The sequence below is a fragment of the Salvelinus alpinus genome, chromosome 3 (genome assembly GCF_045679555.1).
Source record: "Salvelinus alpinus chromosome 3, SLU_Salpinus.1, whole genome shotgun sequence".
In the NCBI taxonomy this organism is placed as follows: domain Eukaryota; kingdom Metazoa; phylum Chordata; class Actinopteri; order Salmoniformes; family Salmonidae; genus Salvelinus; species Salvelinus alpinus.
The window spans coordinates 94,884,218-94,901,423 of record NC_092088.1 but is presented as its reverse complement, the minus strand read 5'-3'; the positions used below and the strand labels follow the sequence as shown (position 1 = coordinate 94,901,423).

Below are 17,206 nucleotides of genomic sequence, written 5' to 3'. Positions count from 1 at the left end.
AAGGGCTGTTATTGTGAAGTGGAAACATCAAGGAGCAACAACGGCTCAGCTGTGAAGTGGTAGGCCACACAAGCTCATAGAACGGGACCGGCGAGTGCTGAAGTGCGTAGCGTGAAAAAATCGTCTTTCCTCAGTTGCAACACTCACTACTGAGTTCCAAACTGCATTTGGAAGCAACGTCAGCACAATAACTGTTCGTCGGGAGCTTCATGAAATGTGTTTCCACGGCCTAGCAGCCGCACACAAGCCTAAGATCACCATGCGCAATGCCAAGCATCGGCTGGAGTGGTGTAAGGCTCGCCGTCAAGGGGACTCTGGAGCAGTGGAAACGCATTCTCTAGAGTGACGGATCACACTTCACCATCTGGCAGTCCAATGGACGGATCTGGGGTTGACAGATGCCAGGAAAATGCTACCTGCCCAAATGCATAGTGCCAACTGTAAGGTTTGATAGAGGAGGAATAATGATCTGGGGCTGTTTTTCATGGTTCAGGCCCCATAGTTCCAGTGAAGGGAAATCTTAATGCTAAATCATACAATGACCTTCTAGATGATTCTGTGCCTTCAACTGTGTGGCAACAGTTTGGGGAAGGCCCTTTCCTGTGTCAGCATGATAAAAATGCCCCTGTGCACAAAGCGAGGTCCATACAGAAGTGGTTTGTCGAGATCGATGTGGAAGAACTTGACTGGCCTACACAGAGACCTGACCTTAACCACATCGAACACCTTTGGGATAAATTGGAACACCGACTGTGAGCCAGGCCTAATCAGCCAACATCAGTGCCCAACCTCACTAATGCTCTTGTGGCGGAATGGAAGAAAGTCCCCACAAAATTTTCCAACATCTAGTGGAAAGCCTTCTCAGAAAAGTGGAGGCTGTTAAAGCAGAAAAGGGGGGACCAACTTCATATTAAACTTCATATTAAAGTCCAGCAGTAACAATACCGTCGGGTCTGGACTGTCATTAAATGTGAAGACTGTTATTTATCAAATCAATTCTCTATGTGTAATTATTATTACGTGATTAAACTCATCATGCAAACTTTAATTAACTAGGAAGTCGGAGCACCACGGGAACATCTTCTTTAAAAAGTGTCAATTTCCCGAATATAACTCTTCAGATTTTCATATCTTATCAAAACAGTCGCTTATTAATGAATTGTTATTATTACCATCAGTTTTCATTATTGAACGTCACAAACCCTTGGATATCTTCACAAACTCTAGCCTAAATCATGATTCAGCGATATACAAATTAGCTTAATTATTTATTTACTAACTAACTAAATAATCACACAGAATTACATAACAAACAAACAGTAGATATTATTTACTACATGATACAAAGAAAAAGTCCCTAGTGGACGAAGCCGATATGACGGCTTGGTAGACAAAGGAAAGAGGTGGAACTGAGAAAGAGCGGGAAAGATTAAATGGATTCACTACACACAGTGGATAATTGTACTCATGGACATGCTAATACTTTGCACATGAACGGCCGCTCATTCTGAAAGAAATTGCAATGTACATATTTACGCTTGTATGTCATTGTTGTCTCTCTGTTGAAAACACTCGATCGTCCTGTAGAGTTCATCAGAGTCGCTGGTTAACTTTCCCAGAAGTCACAGTGTCTTTCGTGGTTTTAGGTGGTTAGAATGGATAGTTCAGAGTACCATTCGGAAATGTTCTCATAGAATAGCTGCTTCGGCGATGTTCGGTATTCTCGTCCTAGACTTACGTAATTTCTAGCTGCAGACTAGTAATTATACATCTAAGATTTGCTCTTATTCTGTAGTGATCAATAGTCTCAGAGTTTAGCCATTTCCAGCCGTGTAGCCAACATTACAGCTGTATGGTCTAATGGTCTATAGAATTATAACCATTCCAGCGTGGGGAATCTGTCCCGGCGTTCTCCGACTTAATGTATATTTTGTAGGAAGTGGGTTATATACTCTGCGGAAAAAGGGGCAGTTTTATGACGTCTGATGTAATGTCTGGGCTCACCGGGGTGTGGCCACTGACTAGATAAAACTTTATAACTAAACAAATATCTCATTTAGAAGGCCAACATGACATTACATCGTCTCACAAATAGTTTCATATTCAATCATACATTTTACACAAAATTCAAGTAGAAAACGAATAACTGAGAAATGTACACTTCCAAAGCTGCCGTTATTCTGTGCTTCCGTCCTTCCTGATGTCGCAAAATAAAACAACTTCGACAGGATTGTTCTTTAAATACCCACGGACCATTCCCACATTCAATTTTTTTTTAAATAGAAATAAAAATTTAAATATTGTTTAACCCTCCAATTTTGGGGAATAGGAGTTGAACAAAGAGAAGCTCTTCGTTCCATAGGTTTATTTCCCCTCTCTTTCTGCATGACCAGGGGGAGAGAGTCTCTGCCAGAAATGCAGGACCTGTCGTAAAGGCATATAACTTGTGGTGGGAGAGAGAGTGAGAGAGAGGGGGGAGCCACGATATACACCCCAAAGGGCCACGTCGTGACAATACTCATTGTTCTCTCAAGTCCACCAGTAACAATGCTCACTGTTCTCTCAGGTATTTTTAGCTGACGTCAGCTCAGATTCTGTCCAACTCTTTCAGAGAGGCCAAAATGTCTCGACAACAGTAGTGCGAATGGTCTGTGTATATCTTTATTCCACCTGAGTTTTTATTTTAGGACACATTCATGCATAGTATATACAATAATCTGTAAAACATTGACATATGTACAGATAAATCAAGTCAACAAAATGGAGGTAGATCCCTGTCCACAGATATTCAAGGTGCTGGCACTGGCAGGAAAGCAGCTTGGGAACCAAAACACATATTTGCCTAACTCTAACCCTTGCCCTAACCCTAACCCTAACCCTAGCTCTAGCCCTACCCCTAGCCCTAACCCCTAACCCTAGCCCTAGCCCCTAACCCCTAACCCCTAACCCTAACCCTAGCCCCTAACCCGAACCTTAATCCTAACCCTAGCCCTAACCCTAACCCTTGCCCTAGGCCTAGAAAACAACACACCTGAAGAGAACTGATCTCACTGAAATACTTACAAAAAACATTTTCATTGTGCAAGATTAAAATAAGTATTTAATCAAGGTCGGTCATTGACTCCTGAAGTGTGGGGTTTTATACACGGTATAATACGTGAATAAATGTTTTGCAGGGCAGAATGTCCCCACATAACCTGTAAATATAGACATACTCTGCATTATCACTGTACTGCAGCCTCTAACGGTCTGCATTATCTCTTTACTGCAGCCTCTGCGGTTCTGTATTATCACCTTACTGCAGACTCTACCATACTGCATTATCACTTTACTGCAGCCTCTGCGGGTCTGCATTATCTCTTTACTGCAGCCTCTGCGGGTCTGCATTATCTCTTTACTGCAGCCTCTGCGGTTCTGTATTATCACTTTACTACAGACTCGACTGCTCTGCATTATCTCTTTACTGCAGCCTCTACTGTTCTGTATTATCGCTTTACTGCAGCCTCTACTGTTCTGTATTATCTCCTTACTGCAGACTACTGTTCTGCATTATCACCTTACTGCAGCATCTACTGTTCTGCATTATCTCTTTACTGCAGCCTCTACTGGGCTGCATTATCACTTTACTGCAGCCTCTACTGTTCTGCATTATCACTTTACTGCAGCCTCTACTGTTCTGCATTATCACCTTACTACAGACTCTACTGCTTTGCATTATCTGTTTACTGCAGCCTCTACTGTTCTGTATTATCTCTTTACTGCAGCCTCTACTGTTCTGTATTATCTCTTTACTGCAGCCTCTACTGTTCTGTATTATCTCTTTACTGCAGCCTCTACTGTTCTGTATTATCTCCTTACTGCAGACTACTGTTCTGCATTATCACCTTACTGCAGCATCTACTGTTCTGCATTATCTCTTTACTGCAGCCTCTACTGGGCTGCATTATCACTTTACTGCAGCCTCTACTGTTCTGCATTATCACTTTACTGCAGCCTCTACTGTTCTGCATTATCACCTTACTACAGACTCTACTGCTTTGCATTATCTGTTTACTGCAGCCTCTACTGTTCTGTATTATCTCTTTACTGCAGCCTCTACTGTTCTGTATTATCTCTTTACTGCAGCCTCTACTGCTCTGCATTATCTCTTTACTGCAACCTCTACTGTTCTGTATTATCACTTTAATGCAGCCTCTACTGTTCTGTATTATCTCTTTACTCCAGCCTCTACTGTTCTGTATTATCTCTTTACTGCAGCCTCGACTGTTCTGTATTATCTCTTTACTGCAGCCTCTACTGTTCTGTATTATCTCTTTACTGCAGCCTCTACTGTTCTGTATTATCTCTTTACTGCAGCCTCTACTGTTCTGTATTATCTCTTTACTGCAGCCTCTACTGTTATGTATTATCTCTTTACTGCAGCCTCTACTGTTATGTATTATCTCTTTACTGCAGCCTCTACTGTTCTGTATTATCTCTTTACTGCAGCCTCTACTGTTCTGTATTATCTCTTTACTGCAGCCTCTACTGTTCTGTATTATCTCTTTACTGCAGCCTCTACTGTTCTGTATTATCTCTTTACTGCAGCCTCTACTGTTCTGTATTATCTCTTTACTGCAGCCTCTACTGTTATGTATTATCTCTTTACTCCAGCCTCTACTGTTATGTATTATCTCTTTACTGCAGCCTCTACTGTTATGTATTATCTCTTTACTGCAGCCTCTACTGTTCTGTATTATCTCTTTACTGCAGCCTCTACTGTTCTGTATTATCTCTTTACTGCAGCCTCTACTGTTGAATAACATCCCTCTGAAATAATCTTCATTCGATTTTAAAATACAGTGCCTTCGAAAAGTATTTTGTTACGTTACAGCCTTATTCTAAAATGTATTTAAAACAATAATAAACACAATATCCCATAATGACAAAGCGAAAACATTTAAAAAAAATAATAATTGCAAATATATTACAAATAAAAAACAGATATACCTTATTTACATAACTATTCAGACCTTTTGCTATGATACTCAAAATTGAGCTCTGGTGCATCCTGTTTCCATCGATCGTCCTTGAGATGTTTCTACAACTTGATTGGAGTCCACCTGTAGTAAATTCAATCGATTGGACATGATTTGGAAAGGCACACACCTGTCTATATAAGGTCCCACAGTTGACAGTGCATGTCAGAGCAAAAACCAAGCCATAAGGTCGAAGAAATTGTCAGTAGAACTCAGAGAAAGGATTGTGTTGAGGCACAGATCTGGGGAACGGTACCAAAACATTTCTGCAGCATTGAAGGTCCCCAAGAACACAGTGGCCTCCATCAATCTTAAATGGAAGAAGTTTGGAACCACCAAGACTCTTCCTAGAGCTGGCCGCCCGGCCAACCTAAGCAATCGGAGGGAAAGGGTCTTGGTTAGGGAGGTGACCAAGAACCCAATGGTCAATCTGACAGAGCTCTAGAGTTCCTCTGTGGAGATGGGAGAACCTTCCAGAAGGACAACCATCTCTGCAGCACTCTACCAATCAGGCCTTTATGGTTGAGTGGCCAGACTGAATCCCCTCCTTAGAATTAAAGACACATGACAGCTCGCTTGGAGTTTTCCAAAAGGCACCTAAAGACTCTCAGACCATGAGAAACAAGATTCTCTGGTCTGATGAAACCAAGATTGAACTCTATGGCCTGAATGCCAAGGGTCACGTCTGGAGGATACCTGGGAGACTAGTCTGGATCGAGACAAAGATGAACGGAGCAAAGTGCACAGAGATCCCGAGGATAACAATCTGTCGTTCTGTCCCTGAGCAAGGCAGTTAACCCACTGTTTCCCGGGCGCCAAAGACGTGGATGTCGATTAAGGCAGCCCCCCGCACCTCTCTGATTCCGAGGGGTTGGGTTAAATGCGGAAGACACATTTAATTTGAATGCATTCAGTTGTACAACTGACTAGGTATCCCCCCTTTCCTTGATGAAGGCCTGCTCCAGAGCACTCAGGGTCTCAGACTGGGGTGAAGATTCACCTTCCAACAGGACAATGACCCTAAGCTTACAGCCAAGACAACGCAGGAGTGGCTTCGGGACAAATCTCTGAATGTCCTTGAGTGGCCCAGCCAGAGCCCGGACTTGAACCCGATCGAACATCTCTGGAGAGACCTGAAAATAGCTGCGCAGCGAGGAATGGGAGAAACTCCCCAAATACAGGTGTGCCAAGCTTGTAGCGTCATACGCAAGAAGACTCGAGGCTGTAATCGCTTCCAATAGTACTTCAACATAGTACTGAGTAAAGGGTCTGAATACTTACGTAAATGTGATATTTCAATAAAAACTTTTTTAAATAAATTAGCAAAAAATGTATTTTTGCTTTTTCATTATGGGGTTTTGTGTGTAGATTGATGAGGGGGGAAAACTATTTAATCCATTTTAGAATAAGGCTGTAACATAACAAAATCGGGGAAAAGTCAAGGTGTCTGAATACTTTCTGAATGCACTATATGTATAATATATTTCTGGACGTTCTCCTCTGTACAGCTTCCAGTAGTTTCCGGGGCAGAGACGGAAGCTGGTTTTGAAGCATCTTGCAGTTATTCACATTCTTTGCTATGCAGTCCACACATATCCTGTAAGACAAAACAACATATTTAAAGTGGAAATCAACAGTTGCTACATCCATTTTTGGACATATAAATTAATGATATTTACCCATTGCTTCTTGGAGACTATAACTTATAAATGCATCATGAGCTTAGTTCAACTGTCGTACCCCATCAGAACCCGGAATATAATCGTGTTTTACTCCAATGTCTTGTAAACAAAGTGAATTTTAAAAAACCATATAGCCTCAGAGAATGGTTAAAACTATAATTTTGATATCATGGATGGTCAGTCCTTCTATACATTTCAGTGGTTTCTCCCTCTCCAGCCCCATAACAAAACAGGGGCAGGGGGAAACACTTTGTTATTGTTTCGACAACTGATTTCTACTTTAAAGGAACGATGAAAATGGACATTACATGTGACGTAAATAAAATCTGTGATTATTATGAGAAAGTTTACCGAAAGAGGGGATAAGGCTGGGTCTGGAAAACAAGTGCATCATTGCTGTGGCCCTGAAAACATGTGAAAACGAACAGTTAGTTGTAGGTGTCACTGATTGTACATTAACCAGGGCTACTGTGATGATCTGGCTGAAGGCTATCGTCATACCGTCAAATTCTCATACGTTCCTCCTAGGAGGACGTAGTCACAACTACCCCCAAACACAACCACGTCAGAGTCCTTTGCTTGGCTTGCTGTGTGCCACAACCTGCAGGGGGAAAGTCAATGAAACGGGGGATTTCATCAAAGTACAGAGAATGTGCACTCTGTTTAATCATTGTACATTTTAGGCAAATTTCTCTTCACTCCTTGATCTGCACATACAGACTTCAGATGAGATGGAAATGGAATGCGTTCTGATTGAACCTTTATTTTATCAGGGAGTCATACCAGTCATACCAGTCATACCAGTCATTCCAGTCATACCAGTCATACCAGTCATACCAGTCATTCCAGTCATACCAGTCATACCAGTCATACCAGTCATTCCAGTCATACCAGTCATACCAGTCATTCCAGTCATACCAGTCATACCAGTCATACCAGTCATTCCAGTCATACCAGTCATACCAGTCATACCAGTCATACCAGTCATTCCAGTCATACCAGTCATTCCAGTCATACCAGTCATACCAGTCATACCAGTCATACCAGTCATTCCAGTCATACCAGTCATACCAGTCATACCAGTCATACCAGTCATTCCAGTCATACCAGTCATACCAGTCATACCAGTCATTCCAGTCATACCAGTCATACCAGTCATACCAGTCATACCAGTCACACCAGTCATACCAGTTTAATCAGGTTAGGAACTAGATTTAACATGATGCTAAACTGTCAGCTACTGTACTACCTTGGTTTGTTGTTGTTTGCATGGTCCAACTCCCTCCATGTCTTTGTGTCAACGTCTAAAACCCATCCATCACCTACAGAAACATAACACATACAAGAAAGGAAGAACTCCATGGACCAGAAAGGTTTTCTAGGAGGGTCAAATTGTTGAGTAACAGCCAAGTAAGGATTTCATCCAACTGGGACTAAATGGGTAAATGACTTACTCATTGGTTTGCAGTCCACATTCAGGCCACCAAAGAGAAACAAAGTGTTATCAGATACTGCAGTGAGGCTGTGCCACGACCTTCCCCCTGGCACAGTGGATGTTGGCACTCTGGACAAGACAATCGGAGGGAACAGTTAAACGTCTTTAAAAACACACACCAACGCTGTTATTATGATGATAAACACTAGACCGTTTTAAAGATGAGCATTTGAAAAGAGTGAAATATAAATACCTACATTTCAGACCATGTCCATGATTCTAGATCTAGACAATGAATGTCACTTGGTGTGGTTTCCTAAAGGGAAGGGTAGAAGGAAGGTCAAACCACTGAACATTCCTGAACAGGTCAACACACACGAGTCAAGTATTAAACTAGACTGTACAGTAAGCACTGTGATCCCATTCATCTTAGCAATGTTTTAGGGGGTTTTCTGTGTCTCTGCATCAATGCAATACAAAGCTTGAGGAGGAGTTCAACTCAACAGAGGACTCACCAGTACTCTGCCCCCGTAGACATACCCTTTATGACCGAGTGCTGCACCTGCATGGGCAGCTCTGGGGGAAGGAGCACGACCCTGTAGTCAGAAAGAGCTACTTACAGTACAGGTACAAAATGACAAACTGTTATTTGGCTGCAAATAACTAATTAGTGCATGTATAACCAGCACCATTGTGCTAGATTAGCATATAGCGCTGCCTCACTGAACTTGTCTCTGACTGGACTTGAACCAGAGGCCTCTACCTCTCCTCTGACTGGGCTTGAACCAGGTTCCTCTACCTCTCCTCTAACTGGGCTTGAATCAGGGTCCTCTACCTCTCCTCTGACTGGGCTTGAATCAGGGTCCTCTACCTCTCCTCTGACTGGGCTTGAATCAGGGTCCTCTACCTCTCCTCTGACTGGGCTTGAATCAGGGTCTTCTACCTCTCCTCTGACTGGGCTTGAATCAGGGTCCTCTACCTCTCCTCTGACTGGGCTTGAATCAGGGTCTTCTACCTCTCCTCTGACTGGGCTTGAATCAAGGTCCTCTACCTCTCCTCTGACTGGGCTTGAATCAGGGTCCTCTACCTCTCCTCTGACTGGGCTTGAATCAGGGTCTTCTACCTCTCCTCTGACTGGGCTTGAATCAGGGTCCTCTACCTCTCATCTGACTGGGCTTGAATCAGGGTCCTCTACCTCTCCTCTGACTGGGCTTGAATCAGGGTCCTCTACCTCTCCTCTGACTGGGCTTGAATCAGGGTCTTCTACCTCTCCTCTGACTGGGCTTGAATCAGGGTCCTCTACCTCTCCTCTGACTGGGCTTGAATCAGGGTCTTCTACCTCTCCTCTGACTGGGCTTGAATCAGGGTCCTCTACCTCTCCTCTGACTGGGCTTGAATCAGGGTCCTCTACCTCTCCTCTGACTGGGCTTGAATCAGGGTCTTCTACCTCTCCTCTGACTGGGCTTGAATCGGGGTCCTCAACCTCTCCTCTGACTGGGCTTGAATCAGAGTTCTCTACCTCTCCTCTGACTGGGCTTGAATCAGGGTCTTCTACCTCTCCTCTGACTGGGCTTGAATCGGGGTCCTCAACCTCTCCTCTGACTGGGCTTGAACCAGAGTCCTCTACGTCACCAACACATGTGACCACCAGCTTGACAATGTAGGAACGAATTGAGCTATACAACAGGTACCGATTGGATAGCTCCATCAGCAACATTTCAAGCTCACTGTGGAGTAAGGTTACAGTCCGTTCTTAACTCTGTTCCACATGGTGAAGTTATGTTGTGATGTAAACATTACAGTGTGTGTCTGTCTTACAGAGGTCTGTGGTTCCCTCCAGCTGGCTAGTGTTGTCTCAAAAACGTGGACTTCATTGTTCCATCCCCAACCAACGTTCTGCTCCTACAGAACACACAATACAACACATTGAAAATAGTGGTTGTAAATTCATACGTTTTGGACACAATCATAAACAAAAATCAAAAAATGTACCAATGATGCCGTGTCCACGATGAAGCTTTTGTCATCCATGATGTCATCAAGTGTCTTGTGACCATATCCACCAAAATAGGTGACCCTACAGAATGGAAGATTCTCAAAATAGGTGACCCTACAGAATGGAAGATTCTCAAAGTAGGTGACCTTACAGAATGGAAGATTCTCAAAGTAGGTGACCCTACAGAATGGAAGATTCTCAAAGTTGGTGACCCTACAGAATGGAAGATTCTCAAAGTAGGTGACCCTACAGAATGGAACATTCTCAAAATAGGTGACCTTACGGAATGGAAGATTCTTAATTGGGAAAAATTACAAGATTCTCCCAAAGACAAAACAATCAACATGGGAAACGGCCCGCACTTGTGTTTAACATTTAGTTGGTCCAGGCAACTATTTTTTTTCTATTTAACACCCCCAATAGTAGCCTTTAAAGGGATACTGTGAGATTCTGTCAATCAAGCTGTTTTATATATTATTATTATAATTTAATTGTTTTGTAGTCTTGTACTGTACCTGTAGACTTCCAGTCACTGCAGTAAGGCTAGCTAGCATTCACTAATTGCTAATTGCCAGAATCTCACAGTATCCCCTTAAATGTGTCATTTGAACCCTGACAATCTTCCTGTTTGTAGCAATACTGCAATGGGCATTGACGTTGCATTCTAATATTATATGTCACTGACCTGTTGTTGAATACCCAGCAGCACAGTTTATCTCTGGGTGAAGGAGGAGAGCCACTCTCAGCTTTCACTTTCCTCCAACTGTAGTCCCCATCCAGGAAGTTGACACGGTAAAGCTGCAAGCACACATCTTTTCAGAATGTAATACATGTGTCTCTGAAGCTAGAGGTTGAACCCATCTGAAATGTCCCGTAAACAACGGAAGCCTTAATAATGATTAAGAAGCTTTTTTGGTGATTTTTCAGAAAAATATTAGCATATCAGCGGGCACTACAGTTTCCGTTGAGCTAGCTCACCTGATTGGTCTGTCCCGTGTCATCATATCCCCCGAATATGTACATGTGGCCATTTAGAAAGCAGCTGCAGGTGCCTGACATGGGGGGCGGGACCTCTCCTGACATTGGACACCTTTCCCTTCAGAAGATGAAATGAATAAACCAACTATGAACACACACAGCATTAAGTTCCAAGCAACATGGCGAAGTCTTAATGCACATTTGGCTTGGGGGTAGACTTCACATTCTGGGTTCAAACTGAACATAAGACCAGTGCAGCACTACAGACTACTGTAGACCAGCGCTATGAACCAGTCTTGCTATAAAGACTTCTATAGACCACTATAGACCAGTCTAGCACTATAGAATACTATAGACCAGTCTAGCACTATAGACCACTATAGACCAGTCTAGTACTATAGACCACTATAGACCAGTCTAGCACTATAGAATACTATAGACCAGTCTAGCACTATAGACCACTATAGACCAGTCTAGTACTATAGACCACTATAGACCAGTCTAATACTATAGAATACTATAGACCAGTCTAGCACTATAGACCACTATAGACCAGTCTAGCACTATAGACCACTATAGACCAGTCTAGTACTATAGACCTGTCTAGCACTATAGACCACTATAGATCGGTCTAGCACTATAGACCAGTCTAATACTATAGACCACTATAGATCGGTCTAGCACTATAGACCAGTCTAATACTATAGACCACTATAGACCAGTCTAGCACTATAGACCACTATAGACCAGTCTAGCACTATAGAGTACTATAGACCAGTCTAGCACTATAGACCACTATAGACCAGTCTAGTACTATAGACCTGTCTAGCACTATAGACCACTATAGATCGGTCTAGCACTATAGACCAGTCTAATACTATAGACCACTATAGATCGGTCTAGCACTATAGACCAGTCTAATACTATAGACCACTATAGACCAGTCTAGCACTATAGACCACTATAGATCGGTCTAGCACTATAGACCAGTCTAATACTATAGACCACTATAGATCGGTCTAGCACTATAGACCAGTCTAATACTATAGACCACTATAGATCGGTCTAGCACTATAGGCCAGGATAGACCAGTCTAATATTATAGACCAGTCTAGCACTATAGACCAGTCTAGCACTATAGACCAGTCTTGCACTACAGACCACTATAGACCAGGCTAGCACTATATCTTGTATCTGTTGATAAGCAACTGCTTGCTAAGGATACGGCTAGGGTTAGGTTCCATGTGTAACTCTGTGTTGTTGTTTGTGTCGCACTGCTTTGCCTTATCTTGGCCAGGTCGCAGTTGTAAATGAGAACTTGTTCTCAACTAGTCTACCTGGTTAAATAAAGGTGAAATAAATAAATAAATGAAAAGGTTAAGAATAAGGGTAAGGGTTAAGTTTAGGGTTAGGATAAAGTTTAGGGTTTGGGCTAGGGTATGGGTTAAGTTTAGGGTAAGGGTTAAGTTTAGGGTTAGGATAAGGGTTAGGGTTTGGGCTAGAGTTAGGATAAAGGTTAGGATAAGGGTTAGGGTTTGGTCCTAGGGTTAGGATAAAGGTTAGGATAAGGATTAGGGTTTGGGCTAGGGTTAGAATAAAGGTTAGGATAAGGGTTAGGGTTTGGGCTAGGGTTAGGATAAAGGTTAGGGTTTGGGCTAGAGTTAGGGTTTGGGCTAGGGTTAGGATAAAGGTTAGGGTTTGGGTTAGGGTTAGGGTTAGGATAAAGGTTAGGGTTTGGGCTAGGGTTAGGATACAGGTTAGGATAAAGGTTAGGGTTTGGGCTAGAGTTAGGGTTAGGGTTTGGGCTAGGGTTAGGATAAGGGTTAGGATACGGGTTAGGGTTTGGGCTAGGGTTAGGATAAAGGTTAGGGTTTGGGCTAGAGTTAGGGTTAGGATAAAGGTTAGGGTTTGGGCTAGAGTTAGGGTTAGGGTTTGGGCTAGGGTTAGGATACAGGTTAGGGTTTGGGCTAGAGTTAGGGTTAGGGTTTGGGCTAGGGTTAGGGTTAGGATAAAGGTTAGGGTTAGGGTTAGGATAAAGGTTAGGCTTTGGACTAGAGTTAGGGTTTGGGCTAGGGTTAGGATACAGGTTAGGATTAAGGTTAGGGTTTGGGCTAGAGTTAGAATAAAGGTTAGGGTTTGGGCTAGAGTTAGGATAAAGGTTAGGATAAAGGTTAGGGTTTGGGCTAGAGTTAGGATAAAGGTTAGGATAAAGGTTAGGGTTTGGGCTAGGGTTAGGATAAAGGTTAGGGTTTGGGCTAGAGTTAGGATAAAGGTTAGGATAAAGGTTAGGGTTTGGGCTAGAGTTATGATAAAGGTTAGGATAAAGGTTAGGGTTTGGGCTAGGGTTAGGATAAAAGTTAGGGTTTGGGCTAGAGTTAGGATAAAGGTTAGGGTTAGGGTTCGTAGATAGTTATTTGAAATGTTACTGGTATTGTGTAGAGCATCTACAGATGGAATATCCAGATACAGTGTTAATCCCAAATTATTTCTCCATTCATATTCTTTACAATGTGTTATATACAGCCCATATGCACAAACACCATGTTAGAATTACATTGATATTCTTACCATACACCTCTTTCTAAGTCATACAACCAGATTTCATCGCTGGGTAGGAAAACTTCCCTCTCAGCGGTTGACTGCAGAACAAAAAAAAGGTTCCTCCATTACTAGTGAAACAACATGAATACAGTCTCTCAGCAGCATGTATGTTATACAGTATATGTGAATACAGTCTCTCAGCAGCATGTATGTTATACAGTATATGTGAATGCTAAACATCAATTCAAAACAACACCATCAATTAGGAATGCTTTCAAGATAATTGCAGGAAGGGAATTTACAAATCATGTTTGAGGCTTACCATGTAGCCTCCCCAGACATGCAGAGTATTTCCCTCTACTACAGCTGTGTGGCCACTTCGCTCAAGGGCAATAAGTTCCACACAGTGTTGTTTCTCAACTGCAGATTCCATAGTTTCTAGAAAAGTTCTTAGAAAGTGAAAACACAAAGAAAAGGAGAGAAAGAAATGTACAAAGATCTCCACGCCAGGACTTTTATTTTCTCTGCCAGGACTTTTGTTTCTCTGACCCAAATCTGTTTAAAATCTTTAATTTTTCATAGGCCCAAGCTGCTCATTTTGACTACAGACGTTTGGCAGCGAATAGAATGTGCAGGGGCTGGTTGTTTTAAAGTAGCTGTTTCTGAGACGCTCCATCCTCAAGGAAAAAACAAGTTGTTCTTGCCCTGACAGCGTTTGTTGTCGCGGAAGGTCAAAGGTCATGTCATGTTGTCACCAGACCATTACTCCCTCTGGCGACACCCCCTTACCTGGTAAATGCCACAACACTTACCGAATACCTCCCCTCTGCCTGTTCCACTTACCGAATACCTCCCCTCTGCCTGTTCCACTGTCCTTATACCTCTCCCTATGAGCAGTTTGTTTTCCCTGCGCTTAGCGGTGTGTGCTTGTTTATGCAACAGGGTAGCTCGTCCCTTCACTTCACTCATACGTAATTCTGAGGGTAGAACATATCATGTGTCATGTTTGAAATAGCCTGCTTGGACCAGCCTGGTCGTGCAATAGTTCACATTCTGTTACACTTCACGTATCAAGTGATGTGAAACGAAACGTGAGCCAGCAGTCTGTATTATGATTGGAACCAAGTCTTTGATTGGATGGAAACAACCACCCCCCATCTATCCTCACAGAATCCATACATTGACTGATTGATATCTCTAAGGCTTAAAACTTCTTTGACGCTAGGAGGCAGAATTTTTTTGTTTGGAAAAATAACGTTCCCAATGTAAACGGTCTATTTCTCAGGCCCAGGGGCCTGTTGCACAAAACTAGGATAAGGGATTAAGCCAGGATATCTTGGTGATCCTGGCTCAATTGATCCGTAATCCGGTTGCACTAAAGATGGATAGGGGGCAGGAGGATATGTTATGGTATAAATTACCATGGAGATTTATTCTGTGGAGCTAGCCTGCTCCAGACCAGGCTAAATTCCAGGATCTATTTAATCTCATCCCTAATGTCAGTCAGCAGTCACCACAAATGGAAACCAATAGTTATTTCACTGCTCACTATACATTGTTATCACATATAACTAGACCCACTGTTATTATTTAAACGTTTGTGATCATTAATTTCAATGATTTTGGATAAAAAATGATTTTTAGATGATGTTGCTATCATTAGATAATTTACAGTTTCCCATAGACTATAAGGCTATACATAAAATGATAGAATATTAGGGCCACAGAGGGGAAAAAAACACAAGTCATAATATTGTAACCAGTTGTTTTAAAGGAGGACAGTTGTTAAAATGACAGATGTGGGGCATTTCGTGAAATTGTACTTCAGTATGGTTTCATAAACAAAGACATGCTGATGTGCCAGAATATTAAGTATCACATTGTCATAAGTATCAAAACTGTAAAAACAATATGTAGCTTTTCTGCAGAAAGAACCAGCCTCATAAATTTATGACTTTATCCTTTTTCTTCAGTGTGGCCCTAGTACTCTGTCATATAAACAAATACACATTCCATATGAATATAAAAACACAATGTGTAACATTATGTTCCTTTATTGAATAAGGACAAAACAAAGCAGGTAAACCATCAGCTCCTTTCGAAACTGAAGTCACAGTGACTCTACAAGATGGAAAGCACAGAATCCAAGCATATTATACAAAATGATACATACACATTCAAAGGTCTGTATATAACACACCCTGCATGTCTGCACACTAAAATAAATGCAGGACAAATCCATACACATCAACTGAACAGACAAATGAATGGATGCAGTAGCCTCCCTGCAGCCTTGTATTACACACAGTATACCGCACAAACATCATAAGAGGCCAAATTCGTCAAAAAACGAACCCAAAAAAACCCAAATTCCTCTGCCACCGCAGGACATATTTAACCAAAATTGAAAGCACACATACTAACTAAAATAATTCAACACATATTGGTCCCTCAGCAGCCGACCACTGTCGTCATCAGGGAAGATTGCCGGATTGTCCCAGTCCATGGCTGGTGGCACTCTGGGGGCCCTCTCCTTCCTCAGGCAGGCCACATTGTGGAGGACAGCACAAGCCACAGTAATATCACATGCCCTAACAGGGCTGACCCTTAATTTGTGAAGGCAGTGAAAGCGTGCCTTCAGGAGGCCAAAGGTCATTTCAACTCTGGCCCTGGTCCTGGCATGGGCATGGTTGTAGGCCTGCTGTGCTTCCTGGGGGTCTGTGAAAGGTGTCAGGAGAAAAGGCTGGCAGCCATACCCCCTGTCTCCCAGCAACACACCAGAGAATTCACCTGTCAACACAAAATCTCATCATTACTACCTCATAAACACAGTGATATTCTTGACACAGCCATGATGGTTATAAATAGGGGTTGTGTGGCTTACCTTGTGATAGGCACTGATAGATTTCAGAGGCCCGAAAGATTCTGGAGTCATGGACTGAGCCAGGCCATTTTGCCACAACATTGCTGATCACACAGTCAGCATTGCAGACCATCTGAAATCATAAGATGAGGAATATTACACCAATCAATGCACATCACTGGCAATGCAGAGTGTTCGTCAATGGACAATATCAAAAAATGTATCATAGCTTTATACAGTGTGATGGAGTTACTTTACACAATTTCACTCATATCTGCAGTGCATTTCAATTAAAAATTTAACCGTTTCATAATTACAGTACAACTGCATTTTTGGAGATGTGAATTAAATATTTGAATTGTAATTGTGATGTTTCAGCGGAGCGGTGAGTGTGTAATTGTGCACTACTTACGCATTCAGGCGGTCTGCAATACTTTGCCACGCTTTTTCTCTTTGCTTTATCACTGTGGCGGTGTTGCCTTTCTTCTTAATTATATCTTTTACCTCCTCGTATGCCTCCATGAGGATTTGTGCTTCCGACGGGGAAAAGTACGCGGCTCTAGTTGCCATGGTAAATCAGTTAATCTGTGATCTGTGGCGGGGTCTATTTGAGTGAGCCGTGAGCGCGCACCTATCCAGGATTGGTTTCACCTGGCTTAATGAATCCGTGTCTGCTCATCCTGGCTTGGTCTT

General features: G+C 42.5%; 1 protein-coding gene and 1 long non-coding RNA gene across 2 annotated transcripts; both read right to left on the bottom strand.

Moving 5' to 3' along the window:
* Positions 1-4,705: 4,705 nt before the first annotated feature.
* Positions 4,706-15,216, bottom strand: LOC139571555 (kelch domain-containing protein 1-like). The gene is made up of 13 exons (XM_071394540.1): positions 13,973-15,216; positions 13,678-13,748; positions 11,110-11,227; positions 10,817-10,929; positions 10,128-10,212; positions 9,954-10,037; positions 8,651-8,731; positions 8,393-8,451; positions 8,155-8,264; positions 7,950-8,022; positions 7,202-7,301; positions 7,052-7,104; positions 4,706-6,615 (listed from the first exon to the last, which is right to left on the bottom strand). Exons 1-13 carry the CDS (start codon positions 14,081-14,083, stop codon positions 6,486-6,488), a joined length of 1,188 nt encoding a protein of 395 aa, XP_071250641.1. The 5' UTR covers positions 14,084-15,216; the 3' UTR covers positions 4,706-6,485.
* A 451-nt stretch (positions 15,217-15,667) lies between these two features.
* On the bottom strand, positions 15,668-16,686 carry LOC139571556 (uncharacterized). The gene is made up of 2 exons (XR_011674320.1): positions 16,535-16,686; positions 15,668-16,440 (listed from the first exon to the last, which is right to left on the bottom strand). It is a non-coding gene; the product is annotated as an uncharacterized lncRNA (long non-coding RNA).
* Between the last annotated feature and the right edge of the window lie 520 nt (positions 16,687-17,206).

Coding starts and splice junctions, on each gene's coding strand:
- LOC139571555 (XM_071394540.1), bottom strand. CDS start 14,083: ATGGAATCTGCAGTTGAGAAACAACACTGTGTGGAACTTATTGCCCTT. Junction 10,930..11,109: donor ACACGGGACAGACCAATCAG/GTGAGCTAGCTC, acceptor GTGTGCTTGCAG/CTTTACCGTGTCAACTTCCT. Junction 6,616..7,051: donor CAGCCTTATCCCCTCTTTCG/GTAAACTTTCTC, acceptor TTTGTCTTACAG/GATATGTGTGGACTGCATAG.